The sequence below is a fragment of the Anastrepha ludens genome, chromosome 2 (assembly GCF_028408465.1).
Source record: "Anastrepha ludens isolate Willacy chromosome 2, idAnaLude1.1, whole genome shotgun sequence".
NCBI classification, from domain to species: Eukaryota; Metazoa; Arthropoda; class Insecta; order Diptera; family Tephritidae; genus Anastrepha; species Anastrepha ludens.
In genome coordinates, this window is record NC_071498.1 from 116,181,097 (window position 1) to 116,203,530 (window position 22,434).

General features: G+C 39.8%; 1 protein-coding gene across 1 annotated transcript in view; it reads right to left on the bottom strand.

The window, feature by feature from the left end:
- The window catches only part of LOC128871908 (uncharacterized), a 54,470-nt gene extending 32,752 nt beyond the window's left edge, over positions 1 to 21,718 (bottom strand). The window contains exons 1-3 of the mRNA XM_054114080.1: positions 21,442 to 21,718; positions 19,939 to 20,254; positions 16,845 to 19,817 (exon numbers count right to left, since the gene is read on the bottom strand). Coding sequence (XP_053970055.1) covers positions 16,845 to 19,817; positions 19,939 to 20,254; positions 21,442 to 21,718 — 3,566 coding nt within the window. The remainder of the gene's footprint in view (positions 1 to 16,844; positions 19,818 to 19,938; positions 20,255 to 21,441) is intronic.
- Between the last annotated feature and the right edge of the window lie 716 nt (positions 21,719 to 22,434).

Consider the following 22,434-nt stretch of genomic DNA (forward strand, 5'->3'; position numbering starts at 1 on the left):
CCCCGGTTGATAGGGAATAGCTTGCTCAGCAACCTGACCCGCTGACCCTCTGACCAACCAACAGCACGCATCACTAAGAAGAACAAAACGAACCACAAAAAAAAAAAAACGCGAAAATCAGCGAGGGTTTTAACTTTTGCTGCATTCATTTCGCTTTTTAGCCTTTTGGGGGCAGCAAAAACAAAAACAAAAAAACCAAAACACACAGCAATGTAATCTTAAATACCCACTTCACCTTTATCTTTGTACGAATGGCCTTTTAAGTGCTTTTAACGATCTCCCAAAGGCAACTTTACCTGCCAAAGGAATACAACGAAAATTGCGGCGAATTGTGGGGGCGTCACATGGCATTCGACTTGGACGGCTTCGTGCACGCTCGCTGTTAGCTCATAAACGAACGAACGTTGTGTTATTTTCTCATTCTTTCAGTTTCATGTAGCTACTCATTCATCGGGCAGCGCGTGATTCGTGGTGCTGTCGTAGATATTTTGGCACTGGCCAGGATCAACAGTTTTCATTGCATACTTTTACTTTACTTTCTTTGAATTTTGTTTCTCCTACACTTGATTTGCTGTTGTTGCTGTTTTTTCACTACTTTCAACTTTGGCCTTGGCATAAATATTTTGTGCGATTTTCATTTATTTTCGCCAGCTTTGCAAGAATACACTTTTACTGTTGCGCCACCACTGTTCTATCTGCTATGTAAATAGGTTTCATTTTATTTTTCATTTTTGTTTTATTTCTGCAGCCCGCGGCTGAACTATAACAGCTCCGCAACTGCAATACTATGTACCACCTGACACTTCCACTTAGTGACACAAATTCGAGAAGTGTTTGCAGCGAGTTGCTACACACCTCTAATAAATGCCAAGTAAACAACAACAATGCTAAAAGAAATTCAAGCGAAAATATGCGAAAACGTGAAACCAGCAACTCAACAAATCAACTGGCAGCAACTAAGCGACGCCAGCGGCAAAATCTTAGCAAAGAAACTGTTTTTCATCTTTTGCTCACTTTAACCAATTTGAACGTCTCTCTCAGCAAAGAAGTGTGGTTGGAGTGACGAGCTCTTAATGGCTATCATTTTTAAAAGTGAGTTAGCAAAAATGCATAGAAGTAGAGAAGATGGAGTAAAATGGAAACTGTGCAGCGAAAAATGCAGGGATCAAAAAAGGCATAAGCAACTGCAAGCAACAAGAAATGTACGGTACTTTAAAAATTAGGGTAACAAATCGAAATGGGCAGGGAGCAAAAAGGTGTACAGACGTAAATCACCAAGACATTCGTGAAGTAAATTAAAAATGCATAGTATTGGTAATTCAGTATAGATTTTTGACATTAAGTTCTTAATTCTTTTCTATGATAAATATTTAATATTTTTGCCTCTTTTGTGATTTGTTTGCAAATTCCCCTAGTGCGACTCTATGAAACCAGTTGAGTGCTTCTTTGCGTGTGCGGGTACCGAAAATGGTCCGAAAATAGAATCCTTTGTTGATTCACAAAGAACTGAGGGAGACACTGAGAGTTTGATTTATGTTTCTTTCAAACCCGAACTCATTTACAGGATCGGTCATATAGCGTTTACTTTTTGAACCACCTATTTTTTTGAGAATGGTAACACAAATGACATGTCAAATCTGTTCATAATTTACTTAAAGGTTTGACATTTACGAAATGGGGCGATATACGCTTGAACAAAATTGGGAAATATTGAAAACCTATTTCCAAGGTGGTGAGTCTTCTTCTTCTTTTCTGATTTTTACATCGGTGGCTACGTCAATAAGCAAAATTGTCGGATTTGGGGCTCAGAAAATCCACACGTTACTGTAGAGAAGCAAATGCATCCACAACGAGTCACTGTTTGGTGCGGTTTCTGGTCTGGCGGCATCACCGGGCCACTTTTTTTTTTTTGGAAATGAGCGAGGAGCCGCGGTTACAGTAAATGGCGAGCGTTACCGTGACATGCTCAACGAGTTGTTTCCAAAAATTGAAGAGGAAGACATGGACGACATTTGGTTTGAACAGGACGGTGCAACTTGTAACACTGCCAAAGTTTCACTCGAACTTTTGGCTACCGTTTTTGAAAACCGAATAATCAGCCGAAATTCTGATATCAATTGGCCGCCTCGGAGCTGTGATTTAAGCCCGTTGGACTATTTTTTGTGGGGAGCCGTTAAGGACAAATGCTATGCGAACCATCCAGAGACGATTGATGCTTTAAAACACGAAATCGAAGTTGCCATTCATGAAATTGGAGCCCAAACAATCGAAAATGTGCTTAAAAATTGGGTTGATCGAATGGCCTTACTGTAAAGTCAGTCGTGGCAGTCATTTGAACGATATTATTTTTTATTCATACATGACAATGTTCAGTCTTCAAAAAAAAAAAAGTTTGAAAAAATACTGATTAGTTTTATTTTTTATAGCCGATTCAAAAAGCAAATTTTACATGGCCGACCCTATACTTCTTCCCGATTTTGAAGAAGTTTAACAGAACATGCAATTAAACACGTGAGGTAAAGTCATGCCCTTCACCGCATTATCACAAACACGAGGTTCCTCTTACTCTGCTGATACCAAATCCAATACTACCAGAACAAGAGAATTTGTATCCTCTCGAACGAAATGATTTCACCAGCGGGGCAGCTGCGTCTTTACTCACTCACTGGATCTTTACTCACTGCACATCCGGGGAACAATGTATGTATGTCGTTTATGTATGTAGTCTTTAGCGAAAAGAAGTGTGTCCAAACGAACGCGCTGCATCGAAATGCATAGCCAATGCATATTTTTTTAAATATTCGAGTGTATAAAGGTTCCCATTCTTGGATTTTGCATGATGATAACGCTCCATCGCATCGAGCCCAAATTGTGCAGGATTATTGGACCAAACACCAAGCAAATACCATCGCGCAATCACCGTATTCACCTGATATGGCCCGTACGACTTTTTTTTGTTTCCCAAGTTAAAGTTACCACTTCGCGGAAGGAGATTTGCGACGAGAGAATGCGGCCTACCAGGAGTGCATGGAGGACTGGGTTAAACATTGGCACATGTGTGTTGCTTCAGACGGATCATATTTTGAAGGAGATAAAATACATTTGCCTGAAATTTAACTCTGTTTTGTTTTATTTAAACATTCCCGGTACTTTCTGATAATAGGATATTTCCCAAAGTAGAACTTATTTACAGAAGATACTCTTCATTTGATATCAAAGCTGACCACATGAACGAGGACTCTTGCAACCAACATTGAAACTGGCGTCGCGAGAAGCAAGTGCGCTGACTGCTTGTTTGACGACAGGAGGAACTTTGCCTTGTCCCCATTTAGCATTAGACGCAACCCAAAAACGTTCAAACTTTTCCTTTGGGCGAGCTTGTGAAAACTGTCAGACTGCCGCGTGAGCAGAAAACGCCATAATATATTTATTGCACATTTGAATTACATTACTTGGGAAAGTTCAATTGCACTTTTTCCGATTCACTGTCACTTACATATGATCTTGTACTCGACACTGTTCTCAGCAACTCGTGTGGTGGAAGACCATCAGAAATACGAACAAATGCTATTGCACATCAAGTAAGGGTACTAACTTCTTCAAATTGTGAGATAAAGTCAATATAACCATCAGCCGTAAGCTCCATAGGAAAATGATTTGCGACACTTCCATACATTAATACCAATCGTCTAAGTGCTAAATGTTTCCAATAAATTTGTTAAAATGTCAAGTGCTCTCGATGAAGAGTGAATAAAATCTAAGTCACAAAACTCTTAGAAGTAAATACGGAAAAAACAGATCTAACTCTTTTCAGCAGGAGACATAACATACCTGTTTTTAAGCAATTATTCTTAGGGACGAACCCCTTAAAGTGGCGGAAAGGACTAAGTATCTCAGCCTTCTACTGGACAGGGAGGTAAATTGAGGACTCACAGTTATAGATAAAGAACCCAAACCAATGATGTCGTTGCACTTCTGCAGAAAGCTAATTGAAAAAATGAAGGTTGAAACTCAGAGTAATGCATTAGCTTTACACAGCGGCGGATATGCTAAATCTGTAATAATAGAAAGATGGAATAGAGAAGGATGTGAACATCAAAAGGGTTGACAAGATTCAAATATGGTATTCGCACGCAATCGAAAGCCTTATGTGAAACACTAAACTTCCATCCAGTAGCTCTGTAGGCAAAAATATATCGGTAGCAGTGCGGCAATAAAGCTTAACAACTTAAGTATGTGGTCAAAAATAGACAACGGCTACGATAAGATTTCTTATATTTCAGAGCTTCCCGGACTGGTGAACATGCTCTCCCATCCAAAATTGCCATTAAAACTAGCTCGACCCACCTACCATCAAAAGAGTGGGAATGGGACGATGTAAGGCAAGGTGGAAGAAGGTCGGAGGAAATAATGAGCGGAGGTGTATATTCTAAACATCTGGGAATATCTTTCAGTTTTCGGCTTCCCGACTAGTCTCTTTAAGGCGGAACTATTGGCAATAATAAAAGCCGTGACACTGGTGCAGTACCTGGAGATGATATTTACATTTTCACTCGTAATCAGCCGGCGATAAAACTCCTCACAAAACAGTTGATAAGGTAGCCATAAACTGCCGAATCATTTCACCCAACAGTAACATGGGTTTCTGCACATTGTAATATTGAGAGGAACTGCAGTGACGATGAACTATTAAAACTTGGCACACATTTGACTCATGAGTTAACAGACAATGGCATACGAGTAAGCATACCTTTACAGGCTTGTAAGCTGCTTATTTATGAAAAAAATGGGCAACGAATGAAAGGGGGCGCAATGAATCCACCTTCAGAATGACCCGACAATTCTGGCAGACTGTGCTAAGACGAGATAAACACAATCTTAGCATACTGATTTCAGTTATAACGGGGCATTGCCTAATCGGCAGGCACGCTCAGAAGATGGATGTGCAGACACATAACTTCTGCAGAAGTTGTCTAAATGAGGAAAAGGAAGTGACGATCCCCGCCTTCTGTCCCATAGTTCTGCTTTTATCAGACGTCGATTCACCACTTTAGGTAGACACTTTTTAATGAGTTGGAAGATCTCAGTACTGTAGAATTCAGAGATCTTGTAAAATGTTCGAAAAGTTCACACTGGTTTTTGGAGCGATAAGAAGAAGTTTCTCACGCGGCATCGCAATGGGCTGTGACGTTGTGTTTGTCCCATAGTAGGCAACTGCTACAACCTAACTTAACCTATCAAAGCTAATATTTCGTTGCCTTGTGAACAACGTCTGTGTGGAAGAGCGTAAGAAAAGGTGTGAAAGGTAATTGGATGATGTAGGGAATGTAACTGAATTTGACGGGAACAGACAGGTAAAATAATTCTCTAAGCATATTATAGACTACCTTTCATGCATAAAATATTATTCCCTAGGTGACACCTGCATCGAAATATTTAGAAAAGCCCCATTTATGTACCGACTTAGCTCATATTGGTTAGGTAAAAAGAATATCCGGATCGCGGAATTAGGAATATTTCTCGAATGTCAGGCTCTAATAAAAATAAATTTACAATAGATAAGAAGGTCAGCTGCGAATAACCAATAAGCAGTCCCGGACCACGTTCAGCGGCTAGGAGGTGATAGTATCTGAGAGGTTTTTCGTGTTACAACGAAGTTCTTATAAATCCTATGTGCCTAGCGCCATGGCAAGAGGATTCATTCAACAACCGAATTCACGCGAATAAACTTTCATTTTATGCATAGCTAATCCGTACCACCATCGATAGACTCATATCGGAGGAACGGTAATGGAGGAGCTCCTAGTGCGCCAACGGTAGCATCTACAGACTTCCGAGAAGTTTACTACCAATATGTTTTTAGTCATCAAAGGACGGTAGTTGCTACCAAACTCTTTGAGCTTATAACTACCGCGTGAAATCTTTAAACTTGAATAAGTCTTAGTTTAAACATGGATAAAAACGTCAAGATTGGAGAGTCTCCAAAGGGTTATCGCGTGTCTTTCTGCTTCGGCAGCCTGCACATTTGGAGACATAAAATTCACATAACATTAACACGAATTCATCTATAGCAGAAACTTCAAAGAAGCATCATAATAGCCACATAAATAAACAGCAAACGACATTCACCTTTAAGACGCGCGCCATGATTGTCACATGGAATGTAAGAACACTCTATCAATGCCGTAAATTACACCAAGCCACGGCGCAAAGTGCGGCCGATTCCCAAAAAGCTGGCCAAAAGTCGAAAAAAAAAGTGTCTAGATAGAGTTTTTTGTGTTTGGGTTGGCTGCAGTAATGCCTTGAGTAGTGAAAACCGTTCATAGCAACGTCCTGTACCCTAAGTATCCTCTGTATTTTCAGTCGCAACGTGGCCTTCGTTTGAGCATCGTATTACTGTCGATGAATAGTGAAAGTTGTACACATTTGAAAGATTTTGTAATGGAGTAAATTGAACAAAACCAAATGGAATCATCTTCGGAAGGTTAGTAAAATACGAGAAATCTTTAGTACATATCAATACCTCGACACAAAATTTTTAGCTGCAGCAATACGTAGATACATTTTTTGCAATTTTTTTTATAAAATTTGAGTTTTCAAACTGTATAGTAATACAACGCCGTCATATGCTGCTTTGAAACCTATTAAAGGTTACTCAAAAAAGTAATGGTTACTGAATAAAACAAGATTCAGCTGCTACCACTTGCTAATCAGCGACCCCGAAAACATATAAATTTACATGCATCTTGATTATGTTCTTGAATATACGCTATTTCACGTGAGGGGGTGGCCAATAGGGATGGAAGGGGGTGGATTTTCAAAATTTTAAGGGGAAGTCTACTGTGACAAGAGAAAAAACAGGCTTATTTTCCGGATTTTATTTCTAACAAAATATTGCTCGTACATAAAATCTATTTAAACTCTTATCTTTATTATATATTTAAGTTTTTGAAAAAAAAATTTTAAGTCAAAATATTCAAAATGGCCGCTGTGGCACTTCTGCAAGCGCAGGTCCGCTTTTCTTAGGTGCCTAAACGGTGTACATGAAATCTTACGTTTCGGTGATCTAAAACAAAAAAACAAAATATTGTTATCATATACATAGTATTGACTCTCGTCTGACGTAGGATTATGTCGATAAAAAATTTTGGCGTTGAAAAAAAAATTCTTGAAATTTTTTTCTTTTTTTTTGCCTAAAATTGATGTTACTATTGTTTATAACAATTTAACAAATAACGATATCAAAAAAATCCTATGTCAGACGAGAGACACTATTACAGAGAATATATAATTAAATTTTTAAGCTGATTCATTTATCAGAACTCGAGATATCGTGTACACCGTATACAAAAACTTAGTTTCGAGAAAAATGCGTTTAAAGTTTCAGTTTTCAGCGTTTAAAGCTTTGGAGCGCTTCGGGAAAAGGTCGAAATTTCAACGAAGAAAAATTTAGCCAGCTGTAACACATATTGTACCTTATTTAAGAGGGTTCAAAGTATTTTTTAAGCTAATAAAAAAAAAATCGATTTTTTGAAAAATTCACAGTAGACTTCCCCCTTAAGATCAAATTCGTAATCAGCGACCCCGACAACCCCCGAGTAAGAAATTTTGAATCAATTACTTAATTTTTTGAGTTTTGGCCAGCTTTTCGGGAATCGGCCGCACTGTGCGGCGGTGCGACTGAAATCGCACTCAACCCTCTTGTCACAGGAATAATTGCAAATCCCATAACCTTCACCAGACTCAAGAGAAAATCTACAAAAGACCTCAAATGTTAATAAATTAGTCTATATTATTATTTATCATAAATTTAGTGAATGGTTGTACCACTGGGTGTATTCCATAAATGTTTTTTCTTTTAAATTAGTTAAATAGCTTTAAGCAAAAATATTGCTTAATGTTTAAAAAACAGATCGCAATAAAGAAATGGATATAAAAAACACGATACACTGGGTGATGCAAGGACTCGAAATATGTATTTCTTAAAGTCTTACTTGAGGTTCGGTTTAGCTCAAATTCAGAATGAATAGCTTACACAGACGGCGGCGTTAATCGGATTTACCGGCGCAGTTACTTCTGATTAAAATTGTTACACGGATTAGTGAGCAGTTGATTTGTTTATTGGATAGTCTCATCAGTCAAAGATGGACCGCAAGCAGCAAATACGGGTATTAGCTGCCCTGTTACTAAGAAATAATTATTTATTTAAAAAAAATCTTAAATTGCAACACAGCTGACGTATCAAAACAATTAATGTAATTTGGAAGGTGTTAAGGGGGGAGCCTGGTTTATGAGGTATAAAAATTGCATCTCTTTGCGATTTTTTTTAAGGAAAAAATTAATTTAGCACTGCAAAGTTTTTTCTATCTTTTAATGAACATTTAAAAAGTATAACAAATTTTTGTACTGGTTAAAATAAGTTGAAAAAAATGTTTAACATAGAAATTAGTAGAGCGCTGCAACGCTGGAGTTTCCAACTGGCGTACAAGATACAGCTCGTAATTATTATCTACAGCAAACAATTCAAATGGATTTCTAATTATCATGATTTTTTATTCTAGATGTACTAAGAAAACTGAGAGAAATTCCAAAGTTTCAACTTTTTGAAGATTTTAAAGAAAAATTTGCCTTTCTATAAAAAAAAATTCACTTCAACTTGGTATAAAAATCTTGAAAAATTTTTTTTATCTATTGTGTTAGTTCAAATAGAAGAGAGTTTAATACTGAAGGGAACAAGCTATGATTCATTTCAAAAGTTTCATTAGTTTTTTTCATTCATGTACGCCAATTCAAAGAAATCATAAAAATGAAAAGTCGAGGAAAGAAGATAAAGTTTGTACTATAGCTGTCCGGTCACAGCGTAACTACCTAACGCTCACCTACCTTTGGCTTTGTATCTACGGAAGTATTGAGTATTAGGCTCTGTAACTTTGTGTGAATATTCTGAAATGTATTAGGAATCGCTTAAAACGAAGAAAAAAAATGATTTTTTTGACCTTATAAACCAGGCTCCCCCCTTAAAGCAAACCAACATTGCATGCAGTCTTTATTGTTCTTCCCTTTAAAAGTTTTACTATGAAGTTTTTATATGAACTGTCATTTTTCGACAATGCTCCTATTGAAAATTACCCTAATCTGCTCAAATTGTGAGAATTAGCCTAGTTGTCAATCCGCATTAGTTGCACTTAATTCATGAGATAATCCCGATTAACGCCACCATTTGACTAGACAATAAGGATTTTAAAATTATATGAATTTTTTTAGCGCTACTTTGAAGCTCATATTTTTTGGAAGCTTTGATAGCACTGAAACAACGTTAAACCTAAGCCTACAAGAATGCCCAGCAAGTAAGAATAGAAGCCTTTTCAATAGTCTTAGTTTCCTTTCTATAGTTTTTTTATGCACAAACTTTTCGTTCTTATGAAGAAATTAGCATTTTAACAACTCTACTTTAATTAGGCGGTTTACATCTACATACACACGTACGTATGTATGTGTGTACTTACTCGTAAAAATATAAATTTATAAGATTCTGAGAGCGCAGTTTCACCCTTAAATATCCACACAAAAGATAACAAACGAAAGCAGTGTCACACACAAACGTTGTGTATTTATTTACAGTTGTAATTTGTTGAATCTAATTAAATTAATACGCTTACTTAGACATCAAAAACAACGGAATGCGAGCATAGTGTAAATAAACGCTTCATATTCAAAGCTGTTGATACACTTTTTAGACAATGACTTGTGAAAGAAAATAGTTCTACACAAATGAATTAAAGCGAGAAAATGTGGGTACGCGGTTGCACGGGGATGTACATACATATGAATGTGTGTGTTTATGGATGTATGTATATATGTATGAATGTATGTATGTAAATGTACGTGTTGAATGCGGTTGAACGCAACCAAATTGGTTGACAGCCACTATGACGTGGAAGTGTGATGTATGTGGGCGGTGTGAGAGGCGCGATGTGACAAGTTTAAAGTATTTTACGGGAATTAAATGTTCGCTGCAGCGATGGAGACCTTGCTGCTTGTGCTGCGTGTATTTAATTTAGATCTGTGTGATGGCAGCAACAGTGACAACAACTACTTAATCGGTGAAATGGCAATAAACATGGAAAGCGCGCTATGCCACTGGGAAGTGGTAGTGGAAGGGGAACGGGAACGCGAGCAGCTCAGCGACAGCAATAACAAGAAGCACACACACCTACACACTAACAAACACCTACACACTAATACACACACGCACACACAAACGACATCATCTTAGCAAAACTAAATCCTTGTTAATTCTGCTTACAATTGGTATTAGCGTGAATGCAAATAGTGCACAACAACAACGACAATCGGAATAACAACACCATTGACAATGACAGCGGTATGCCGTTAGGTGTAGCCTCGACAAATTCGTTTGGGCGTGCGTCTGCATTTACAAGTACTAAGTAGTAAATATATTCATAGATTTGCAAGTGGCTTTAAGAGTCGCCACCTCAGCGCATCCCACCGCCAACAACTTTACCAGCACATTATGTATGTTAGACGCTTTTCGCGCTTGCTACTTTCAACTAATAAGTGACGATTTAGCAAATTTAAGCCGTTGTTGTTGGTAATTGTAAGTTTATGTATTTATTGTAGCGCATGTTTTTATTGTAGCGGCTAAAGCTTCAACAAAAGAAACACTGAATGAACAAGTTGTGACTCGTAATGTCGGCCCATTTTATCTCTTGGATGAGGAATGGGTATACTTCATTTTTTTTTTTTTTTGAGGTGGCACAAAGCGTTGAAAAGTCGAAACGTGTACGACTGACTTGTCTTTCGGCTCACCCCTTAAAAATCCACCGCTCCGTCCCCCCACAGCGGGACAACCGTCAAGTATCACTTCACAGGAGGGGAGCGGGCTATTGTCTCTTTATGAAAATTGGCGCTGTTGTTCAGCGCGACGCAGTTTGGTAATGACTATTTTTGCCATATTGTTTGACAGCGCATCATTGTTTTTCTGAGTTAAGCATAATATACACTAGGTTATTAACCATTATTGGCTTTCCAACCTTAATACTCCAGTCTTCATTTTGGAATTTCGAACGAGGGCACAGACGGAAAACTTGATTTGCGTCTTTAACTAAGTTGTCACAAAAAATGCAGTATTCGTCATGATTAATCAAGTACTTGGCACAGGTAGAAGTATATCTGCCCATGTTTTCGGTTTATCCATTTCGAGATATTCGGAATCAATTGATTCAATTCGTTCGTTCTTAGAAAGCTTCCACTCCTCGTACGGATGCTTCGCTCCCTTTCAGCCTTTCGATTTACTGATTCACTGCATAAACACTTTTCCGCCGATTAATTTTTTTGTGCTTTTTTCTGTTGTTAGTTAATTAACATTTTTCTCATAAACGCAATTATTCTAAAAATCGATTTACAGAAAACGCTTTTCTCACCTATAATGCTATTCACATGTATAATCGAAAAAAAATGAATTAATATTTGCTAGTCTCATTGATTCCACCGCGCGCTTTTCAAAAACAGAAATATCAGGTCAGTCCATAAGTTCGTGCGTATTTTACCCATAATTTCACTTTTGTGCGATTTTTGCATACAAAAAATTATTCGCGGAATATAACGGAACTATTTATATTTCTTTAAAATATTGTGCATTCAACAATGGATTTTAATCGCGGATAGAAGCGCGTGCTGTTAAAAAATAAAATGGAATCTTCGAACGGGTATAAGATGCATATTTTGTGCAACAACTGCGGCTGCAGAAATAAACACTGTTCACGGAGACGATACCGTGAGTGTAAGGACTGCGCAAAAGTGGTTTTCAAAATTCTGAAGTGGTAACTGCGACGTTGAGGATGCCCCGCGCGCTGGTCATCCTGAAGTCTTTAACTCCGACGCCTTGCTCGAACTCGTAGAAACTGAGCCGAATTTAACAGTCGATATGATAGCTCAGAGGTTAAATTCATCGCACGGAACAGTTCACAGGCACCTGGCTCAGTTGGGAAAGGTTTCAAAGCTGGGAAAATGGGTTCCGCATAGACTCTCCGTCGCCAACCTTCAGCAGACAGTGAACGGGTGTTCTCAGCTGCTGCAACGGCTTGAAAATGAAAGTTTTTTTAACCGTATCGTTACTGGTAATGAAAAATGGGTCCTTTGCAATAATTCTGTTCGCAAACGCCAATGGTTAGATAAAGATGAAACACCAGAACCGACCCCAAGAGATGGCCTTCATCCCAAGAAGATTCTCCTATCTATTTGGTGGGATATGGCCGGTATTGCTTATTATGAACTTCTGAAACTAAACCAGACGATAATTGCTGATTATTATTCCCATCAGCTATCAAACCTGAATGAGGCACTTAACAAAAATCGACCGTCTTTAGTGAATAGACGCAAAGTTTTGTTTCACACCGGCAACGCAAGACCTTATACCGCAAGGCAAACATTAGGCAAGCTGAACGAGCTCGGATGGGAGCTAATGCCCAATCTACCATAGTTTCCGGATATTGCACCTTGTGATCATCACCTTTTCCGTGGACTTCAATGCCATATGAGTAACAAGAACTACTACTCAAAAGAAGCTATAAAAGGGATATCGAAGCGTATTTTGGCTAAAAGGACAAACAATGTTTTGAGCAGGGAATTAAAAATTTGCCTAAATGTTGGGAAGTCATTGTAAATAATGAAGGAAAATATATTATTAATTAATAAATACTTTAAACATCTTTTTTATTAATTTTAGAACCACCTTTAAAAAACGCACGAACTTATGGACTGACCTGATACTTAATCACAAAAAACTCATGCAAACGCATTTTTTATATTACGTTGAAAAGTATAAAATTACATAAATTTTCATTCTAGCACCTCTAAAATATGCTATTTTTTGCGCCGCTGGCCTAACCCTTTGAACCGAATATCCACAATTTTGATAAACTTATAAGATTTGTCGAGTAACGCCTATACATCGATGAAGAATTACAACAGTGTACAACTTCTGCGCAAAAAACTGGCTCACCTTTATTTCATTAAAGTGAATAAAAAAGAGATATCTTAAGGGTATAAGGACAAAACTTTAGAGTACATAGTGGATTCATTCAAACCTTATTACCAAGCTCTTTCAAAACGAGCATATGTGACTTGGCTTTGTAACGATGGGATAGGATACCTGTTATGTTGATCAGTTTCCTTTACGCCGATAAATTTAGGCGGCTTGAATTGAATGGTTTCAACCATTGTCATTAAAAGCAGAAATTAAAGATTCAGAACCGTTTCAAATCTCTCCTACTGCGGCTATGGCTTTGATAGCCCTAGAAGACAAACCACCAGAGGCCAAAAGGGCTCAGCAACTTTGTATGTCGATACATTTATACAAAAGCAAACTACAGATAGACAAGGGAATCTCCACAATTTCATTGCATGAAAAAACCAGCTTAAAATTCGCCTGGGTCATACATGGAACTTACAGGAAACCAACTCACGAGCTTTCTTGGTGATCTAATAATGCAAAGTGGTCTGTATCGGGTTTGGAATTTGTGACATTTTTATTTGTTTTACAAAAATAAATAACCCGTGTGATACGCCAGAAATTTAGTTTATTGTCTAGCAAATGGCAAAATGGTCTTTTTTTGATTCACCAAAGTTGGGAAATAAATATTGGAATCGAATATCGAAAATCGAATATCAGTTGGCCACCAGAAGCTGCTATTTGACTTCATAAGAATATTTTCTGTAGCAATCCGTTAAGGGTAAATGTTTCGTCAAGCATTCCGAAGCGATTGAGAAGTGGAAACATAAAATCGTTAATAAGATAGATGACAAGACTCGCGATATATATTGGAAAATTGGATTGATGGAGTCGGCTACTGTAAGCCAAACATGGGTCTCGTTTAAATGAGAATGTGGTTCGTTTTTAATGACAATTTGTAATAAAAAAATTGTCATCATTATCATCATCATCGGGCAGCTTTACTGCTTGGACTGAGCTTTAGGTTTATTTTCATGATTCTCAATCCTCGGTAACTGTTCTCCATTTTCTATATTAATACCCAATGTTCTCAGGTTCATTAGAACTTGTTCAGACCATATTAGACTTAGACGTCTTCGTGCTTTAGGCACCATGGGATTGTATGACACGATTGATTTCTGGAGGCGCTCATCTGTCGTGCGCGTAATATGACCCAGCCATCGCAATCTTTTGGACTTGACATATTTTACGATGTCCTCGCCATTACATAGCTGCATACATTTTTCACTTAAGCGTATCCAGTAGATACCAGTTTACAGTCGTTGCGGACCAAACCCCCTTCGCAGCATTTTTTGTTCGAATATTCTTTAGAATAGACGTAATTTGCAATCTCTCGTAAGAAGTTTAGATGTTAATAGTTTGGCCGCATCCAGCTTTATATTGCGTTGTGTGAGCTATAGTCGTTTTATATCGTGACGCCCAGATACTTGAATGATTGTACGCCCTCGAAGCGGTAAGTGCCAATTACCATGTCTTCTGTCTATCTTCTCACCAGCATGCGTGAAATCCCCAGATATTTTTTTCTGCATTTATTTTGGGTCCTACGGTCGCAGCTCATTTTTCGATGAGTAAAACTTTTATTTTTTATTTCGCGCGATTACAGCGATGTCATCGTCATATGCAATTCTTAGCCTTGGGCGGTTAAATAGATTGCTAAATTTTACCTCATCTCTAATTGCATTCTCAAGTTGAAAATGGTTGCGGAGAGAGAGTGAGAGAGTCGCCTCGTTTGACTCCACAGGAAATGTCAAGGGCTATTATTTTTCCGGTAGTAATTGTCAGGGTGACCATAACCAAATTGGTCCCACTGCTTATGCCCAGTTCAGCGAAAACTTCAGGGATTTTTCAGCAGTGAATGCTATGGAACGCAGGTTTGAAATCTAGGAAATGTCTGTGATGCGATATTAATATTTGAAGAAAACCCAGGTTTGCCCGCTCCTCGTCGTTCTTTGGAATTAGGCATTCCACAAACGTCATTACACCGTATTTTGCATAAAGATTTAGGTCTTCAGGCTTATAAAGTCCAGTTAACAATCATCAACAACGTCGTGTCTTTACTGATTTGGTCGTTGAAATGCATGAAGAGGATCCGGAATTCCATCGAAAAATCATCTTGAGTGATGGGGCGCATTTCCACCTCGGTGGCTTCGTCAACAAGCAAAATTGTCGGATCTGGGGCTCATAAAATCCAAGAGATATTGTTGAAAAGCCTCGCGGAGCCATTGGACCTTACTTTTTCGAAAATGAAGCTGGAGCAACAGTTACAGTGATTGGATTGCGCTATCGAGAGATGATTAATGATTTTTTATGGCCGGCATTGGATGGTACTGATTTGGACAACGTTTATTTTCAACAAGACGGCGCCACATGCCACACAAGCAACGAAACCATTGATCTTTTACGGGAATAACACTTCTTATTGGAAAACCCTTTATTGTTATTATTATTTTTTTGATAGCTACCACCTAAATAAATATTGAGCAGTTTTTTGCACATTTTTTAACTCGACACAACATTTAGTGTTCCAGGTAGAAAAAAATGAAGAAAGAAAAGACGAAAGTAATACCTTCGACAGCATTCCAAAATTTAACTCAAAGCTTATAAATTTTTATCATTTCAAGCTGTTGAAAATATTTTATTCATTTTTGCAGCCTCCTTTTGTGTACATTGTTTTGCTGTCATTCCATATATGACTTGCTTTCCGCTTTGACTTGACTTGCACACCATAAAAATTCCTCTCCCTCTTTAAACGAAATTCATGCAAAGTGCACGAGCCTCAAAGAAAATACCATTAAAAATGCCATGAATAGCGCTTTGATTGCACTTAACCACATTAAAAGATACTAAAATTCTCACCTAACAATCAACAGCTTCCAACGACAGTAAAACCACGGGCAGGCAGCCGCCCGTCCGTCCATTCGTCAGCAGGCAAAGTACTAAGGTTGATAAAAATTGAGAATCAAAAATGAGAAATGGTGCCAGGTCATTTAATTTTAACTAAATTTACTTAAAAAAATGTAATCTCTAACATTGTGGACCGACGGCTGTGCTGGCAGTGTGGCGCCATTAAGAAGCCAAGTACATATTTGCCGGCACCTGCTCACTAAATGTAGCCGGAAGCACCAAACTAACAAAACTGGCCAAGCCAAGGAGGATTTTTTAACAATATAATTGAAGCAGATTGTGTATGTGTGTGTGCGTATATGTGTCAATGGGAGTGTAGGTAAACATTGCGCTTGCGGACAGCAGCCACTCTAAAATTCTAAATAAATCTTAAGCACAGCCCTAAAGATGGCATTCGGGAGCGTCGTTTAAGTGATGTTGCACAGCGAGATGAAAGAAGTGAAGATGCAGACTCGATTATAAATATAATATGGTCGACCTAATACACATACATGCACACAATACGCAAACAAGTATCCGCAATTACAAGGAGCCGCTGGCAGATGGAACCAGCAGACCAGGTGCCGATTGAAAAGCTCACAGATGGTTTTATGTCTTAAAGGAATGCTGGTGGAATTTTGTATGTAATAACACAGCCTACCAAGCTGCGCAAAAAATTTCATCAGCTCATAAATTAGGCAAATGTAACGAAAGTTATTGCCTCCGCTGCCAATGACTCCAAGCGTCACTGTGAGAACTCAATTACAAGATGCTGGGTATGAACGGCAAGCGCAGCCACCGAAATGAAGACATTCCTTGAATCATTTAATTTGGTTTAAATTAAAATTTTATAGCCACCAAAAAATAATAACAACAGCACTTTATATTATTTTATTTATGTGCTTGAGCAATTGTTTATTTCACTTACCTCCTGATATTGCGCTGAATGGACCGCGTTACCGCTGTCATATCGCATGCACCCCGATCGCCCGGCTTTCGTCCCTCAAGTCGGCTGCTGCATGAACGTCCATCGAGCGTGGCGTAGATGTGGCGACGTGGCACATGTGCGGTGTACACATTTCTCGGTGTCGGTATCTTGCTCTTCATGGCGCGTGGACTTGGCTCGAAACCGGAATCCTGATCTTTGCTTGATTGTGCGGTATGTGCATAGCTGCCAGCCTGTTGCACATTTCCACTTTCGTCATCGGTTTTGGTTTTCCAACTGCTACGCGTTTTCGGTCCACTCTTGATACGTTTCTTTAGGCGACGCTTACGTCCATTGCTGTAGTCGTAGACGCCAAGTACAGCACTAGCGGGTAATGGGCCCTCAATACCACCCACACCATGCCTATTGCGAATGTCAGCTACGCTCTTACTAAACTCCTCCTTATCGTCTTCGTCATCCATGTGATCTTCGTGCTCATAGTCGGCACCTGCAATTCTATGCTCGTCTTCAGCTGAACTTGCTTCCAGTTCGTGGAATGGCTTTCCCAAATGCGTTTGTGGCTCAGAAACTATTTTAAAAACCTGAGTGTCGCTAAATTCGTGATCTTCATGTTGACCGTTAACGCCACCGTTCAGCCCTTCGCCTGCGGAATCATCGCTTTTCAAAATTTGGAAGCTTGATTTGCGCGCTACTTCTTCGGTTGCATCATCTTCAGCTGAATCCGATGGCAATAGTGTAAACGAACGCCGAGTTTCTTGTTCTCGCGGTTTTTGTGCTTGCGTTTGTGGCTGGGGCTGTGGTTGTGGTTGTTCGGAAGTAGAGTCGGATGGAAGTGCAGTGTGGTCAGTTACTAATGCTGTTTCGGTTGCCGTTAAACTTGGAATCGTTTTTTCTGCGACGTCAGCTCCACCATCTGCGCGTGGATCAGCCGATGCTTGAGCGGCAGTTGCAACATTTGTAGCATCTGGAGGCGTAACAGAGGTACCAGTAGGAGTGGATGACGATTCAAGCGGTTTCACTTCAGTTGCGGAAGCATGTGATTCCACAGATTGTGCGGGCATAGTGGATGGAACAGTCGAAGCAGCCGCCTCATCAGCTGCTACTGGGGTGGGACTTGGCAATGGTGTTGGTATTGGCGTTGCTGGAGTTTCCATTACACTGGGTACTGTTTTAGTTACTTCTGTCACTTCGAGCTGTGGTGTAGGCGCATCAGTTTTTGCAATATCTGTTCCGACAGCAGCCTCCGCTTGTGCAGCTAACTGCTTGTCCTCTGCATCTTCTGGCTTTTCACTCTCCTCATATCTCTCACCATTTCCATTTCCAGCATTCTTCGTATCGCTTTCTAGTGCAAGGGCAGCGATTTTCACTACCTGGTCGACTTCTTTTCTCATCTCATCTGCCAGTACGCTTAAATCTTTCTCGTCGCCCTTTACCTTATCGTCTTGTGACTTCTCTTCAGTCTCCTCTTCCTGTTGCAGGTTAGCTGTATCCTCTTCATGATGCACATCGACTTTTGTGGTTACCAATTCAGCGGCCGGTTTCTCTTCCTCATCCGTTAGTTCCATAGACTGCGATTGCATATTTGCATTGAAGTTCTCCGCAGACTTGATAAAAGTTGCTTCCTTTCCTGCGTCGCCAAGTATAGTTGTTGCTGCACGCGTAGTTGCAGATTGTTGGCGACTAACCCTTTCTGCATCCTTTTCCTTGCCATCTTTCGGTTTAGATGTTGGCTCTTGTATATTTTCCTCTTTCTCACGCTCTACCTCCACCTCTCTTACTCTACGTTTCTCCGGTGATGATTCTTTCTCGCTGCTGTGATCACCTCCCTCTTTAGACCGACGCCGCGATATTGACTTTCTACGTATGACCCGCTGTTTTTGGCGTTTATGATAACAGCAATTTTCGCAAGAGTCTTCATCTTGCTCATGGTTTCCTTCACCTTTGTCATCCCATTCGCTTGAGCTCGCATAGCGTTCACGTGACTTCCGACGCCTTATCTCGATATTGCTCTTAGAACGACATATATCAACTTCATCGCTACCGTGTCCTTGACTCTCTTTTGGCTCCCCACAGCTGCTGGTGCGTCTGCGCGCTTGCCGTCTACTGCGCTGGTGCCGACGGCAGGTGTGCGCAAACTTCTGTTCTCTGCGGTATGTTCTTTCATGGCAGCTACAATTACTATCTCCTTCCCCGCCAGCACAATCCGAATCCGAGTGCTTCAAGTACACGACATACTTCTTAGAGTTTTGCAAGTCATGTAGCTCTTCTTTTTCCACATATCGCAACGGACGCACCATATCAGTGCTAACTTCCTGAAAAGGATTAGACCTGCGTGCCGCCAAACGGAGCTTACTAGAGGGCAAACCGCCATGTGACTGTAGAAATTTGGCAGTAGATCGGTGACCTTTTTGCAAAGCACAGTCAAGTGGCGTAAACACAATACCTTTACTATTTCGGTATATGGCGTTGATGTCTCCGCCGTAGTCCAACAAGGTTTTGCACACATCAGTGTAGTCATTGAGAGCGGCAATGTGTAGAAGACTACGCCCATCATTGCTTGTAGTGTTGACTTGTTTGGGTCGTTGCTCCAACAGCCACTCGACGAGCTCTCGCCTGCCCGATGAGCTGGCTTCGTGCACAGGCAGATCACCCTTAGCATTTCGCAACCACAGATTAGCACCGCGCTCCTTTAGCATTTTAACCGTTTCAAATTGTCCTTTCGAACAGCCACAGTGCGCCGGTGTGCGCCCCTTTCGATCCTGCCGATTCGGATCCGCATCTAAATCCAACAAACGCGCTGTCGCATCCGCATGTCCCAATGTCACCGCATAATGCAGCGCCGTACAGCCGTTCGAATCAATCAGATCAGTGGGTGCACCACACAGACTAATCAGCGTATCGATGCACTCGGTATGACCGCGCGAAGCCGCACAATGCAGTGCCGTCAACCCATCTCTATAGAAGATAAGCGTAAACACAATATTAGTTCAATTAAATTTTGAGCAAAACGATATTGGGAAGTATATGTATATTCATACACATTTAATACGTTTAAAATTTCAAAGTAGCAACCTACTTATCGGCGCTTTCCACACGTGCTCCAGCCTTTACCAATGCAACGACAGCCTTCGCTGACCCCGCCGAAGCAGCCCACAATAATGGCTGGCGTCCATCCTTGTCCTGCACATCAACGCTGGAATGCGGGTGTGTTAGCAGAATGCCGAGTATCTCAAATGCCAGCTTAGTGGCATTAGCCTGACCCATTTTGCTGTCAACATTGGCGCCACACATCTGCGCGGCGTAATGAAGCGGCGTACCACCATTCAAGTCAGAAATAGCGATATTCGCACCAGCTGCCAACACCGAACGTAAAGCCTCTATTTCACCGCAAACTATAACGATAGAAAGGAATGTGTCTACTGTATGTATGTATGTGTGAGCATGTTCAATAATGTTCGTTTGCGAGTGCGTGTGCCTCCCCAGCAAACCATAAGGGTCGTGAAATAAAATTTTATTGATTGCTTCTTCGAAGCTTTCGTATTCTTAAGGAGTATTTTAAGTATTCATAAATGATACGAAACTCAAGCAGAAAAGCAGAAATTTTCCTAGTGGACTCATAAAGTACCAAACACAAGTTTTAAAAAGCAGTGGTGCTGGCATCTCGAATTCAAAATTACCCAAAAAAGGAACCAGCCACACTAACAAAATCCGATGAAAGAGTACTCGGAATGTTTGAAGGAAATATTCGGCAGAGTTCTGTACCTTTGCCAGTTGTTGATGGCTCATATCGCAGATGATGGAATTAGTTTTATGGTGGTATAGACAGAGTATAAAGAGTAAAGATACGGATACAAAAGCTCCAGCTTTGAAAGTATTGAATGCGGTACTTGTTCGTGGAAGTAGAGGAAGCCCTCCTCTGTCTTAGAACGATATGAGGTGGAGATCGCGAGCAAGAAACGACTGGGGCGTTTTTTTTTTTCAACCAAACCAAAACCGCGTAAATTTTTATTATTAATCTACTGTAGTTGAAATTTATTGCTACTGAAAAATTATTTTACCTGATTGCTATTCAGTGACGTAGGACTACTATTTTATCCTGTACCACAACTTTTGAAAGTGAGGAAAATTAAATAAAAATTTAGCACATCATTTTGCTGATTGCAGTAACGCCCTAAAGACGTGCTTACTTTTTCTTGTGAAAAAAAAACACTAAACTTAGATCATAAAGGCAACATTATTAGAACTTCTTTTATTTGTATACCTTAAGCGGTTGATGCCGCTAGAACAGGGAATTTTCTAAAATGTAATTACGTTAATATCTGACTCATCTTCTAAATAGGCAATACATTCGCTAAAGGAAACATTTACCTCCAACAATTATTTGATAAGTACCGCTTTTGAGGAGCTCTCCCTGAATGAGGCTCTTCAAGACTTTAATTTCTTAACGCTACCTATTTGGTTTGCTGGGTTAATGCGTGCAGTGTAAAATTTTTTCAGTCTCACACAGCCGTAGAGTGTGATGGTGTGAAATGTCATCGCCAGTTCATTGACGTATCCATTAGCGATTGTTGGTACTTACCCGTCGCCCAATGCACCACAGAATGGCCCTCGTTATCGACCGCATTCACGTCGGCTTTATTCGCCAGCAGCAAATTGACCATTGCCAAGTTGCCCTGAATAACAGCCAAGTGAAGCGGCGTAAAGCCATCCTCGTCGGCAGACTCCAGCAAATCTGGAGCTGCGACGGCGATGCTGGCCGCCGCCACGAGTTCACGCGTGTGAGCGTTCTGTGCAGCACAATAGTGTAGTGCGTTTTTGTTGCGACTGTCACGTTGACGAATGCGTTCGGGCTGCATTGTGCAAGAATTCATCGCACACATGAGTTAATAAAATTGTTCGGCACGGAGTGAAAATAAGTTCGATTTAAGATTTCCCAAGTTGGTATGAGATTACATGGAAGAGAAGAAAAAAAGAAATAAACGTTAAGGATGGCTAGTTCTAATAAAGGTGGCTGAACTGCCAACTTTAATTAAAGATATATGAAAAAAGTTCAAACTGAAAAAAATTAATGCATGTTTATTCCGAACTGATCAGTGAAATTTTGTAATCTATATAATATAATTTACGAAATAATCCACATATTTTACTTTTTTGTAATATACTATTCCACCGATTAGAAACCTATTTCGATTTTGATACCTTCTTAAATCTTTAAACTATCAGAAGAGATTTAGGAAGTTTACTCTTGTCGTTTTGCGACCAATTTACGAAGACTCCAATATACATTCTTCTGCAATATAGGTTTATAGCGCGGAGATGATTTAAACATCTCGGCAAATTGCAGCCGAATGAAAGGCACATACGCTCGGCCCAACTCTATCTTAAGTTTGATAAAGGAACTGGGTTTGGTGGATGAGGTACTGTGACAAGTAGAGGGCACACAACACCATGAGGTGCAATCCTCAAATCTATCTATCCTTCTATGGACACATTGTCATTCCGCCTTTGGCTGTCGGTAAGTCCGCATCCAACTTTCTTTAGTATGAGATTTATAAGAATTCTAGTACATATG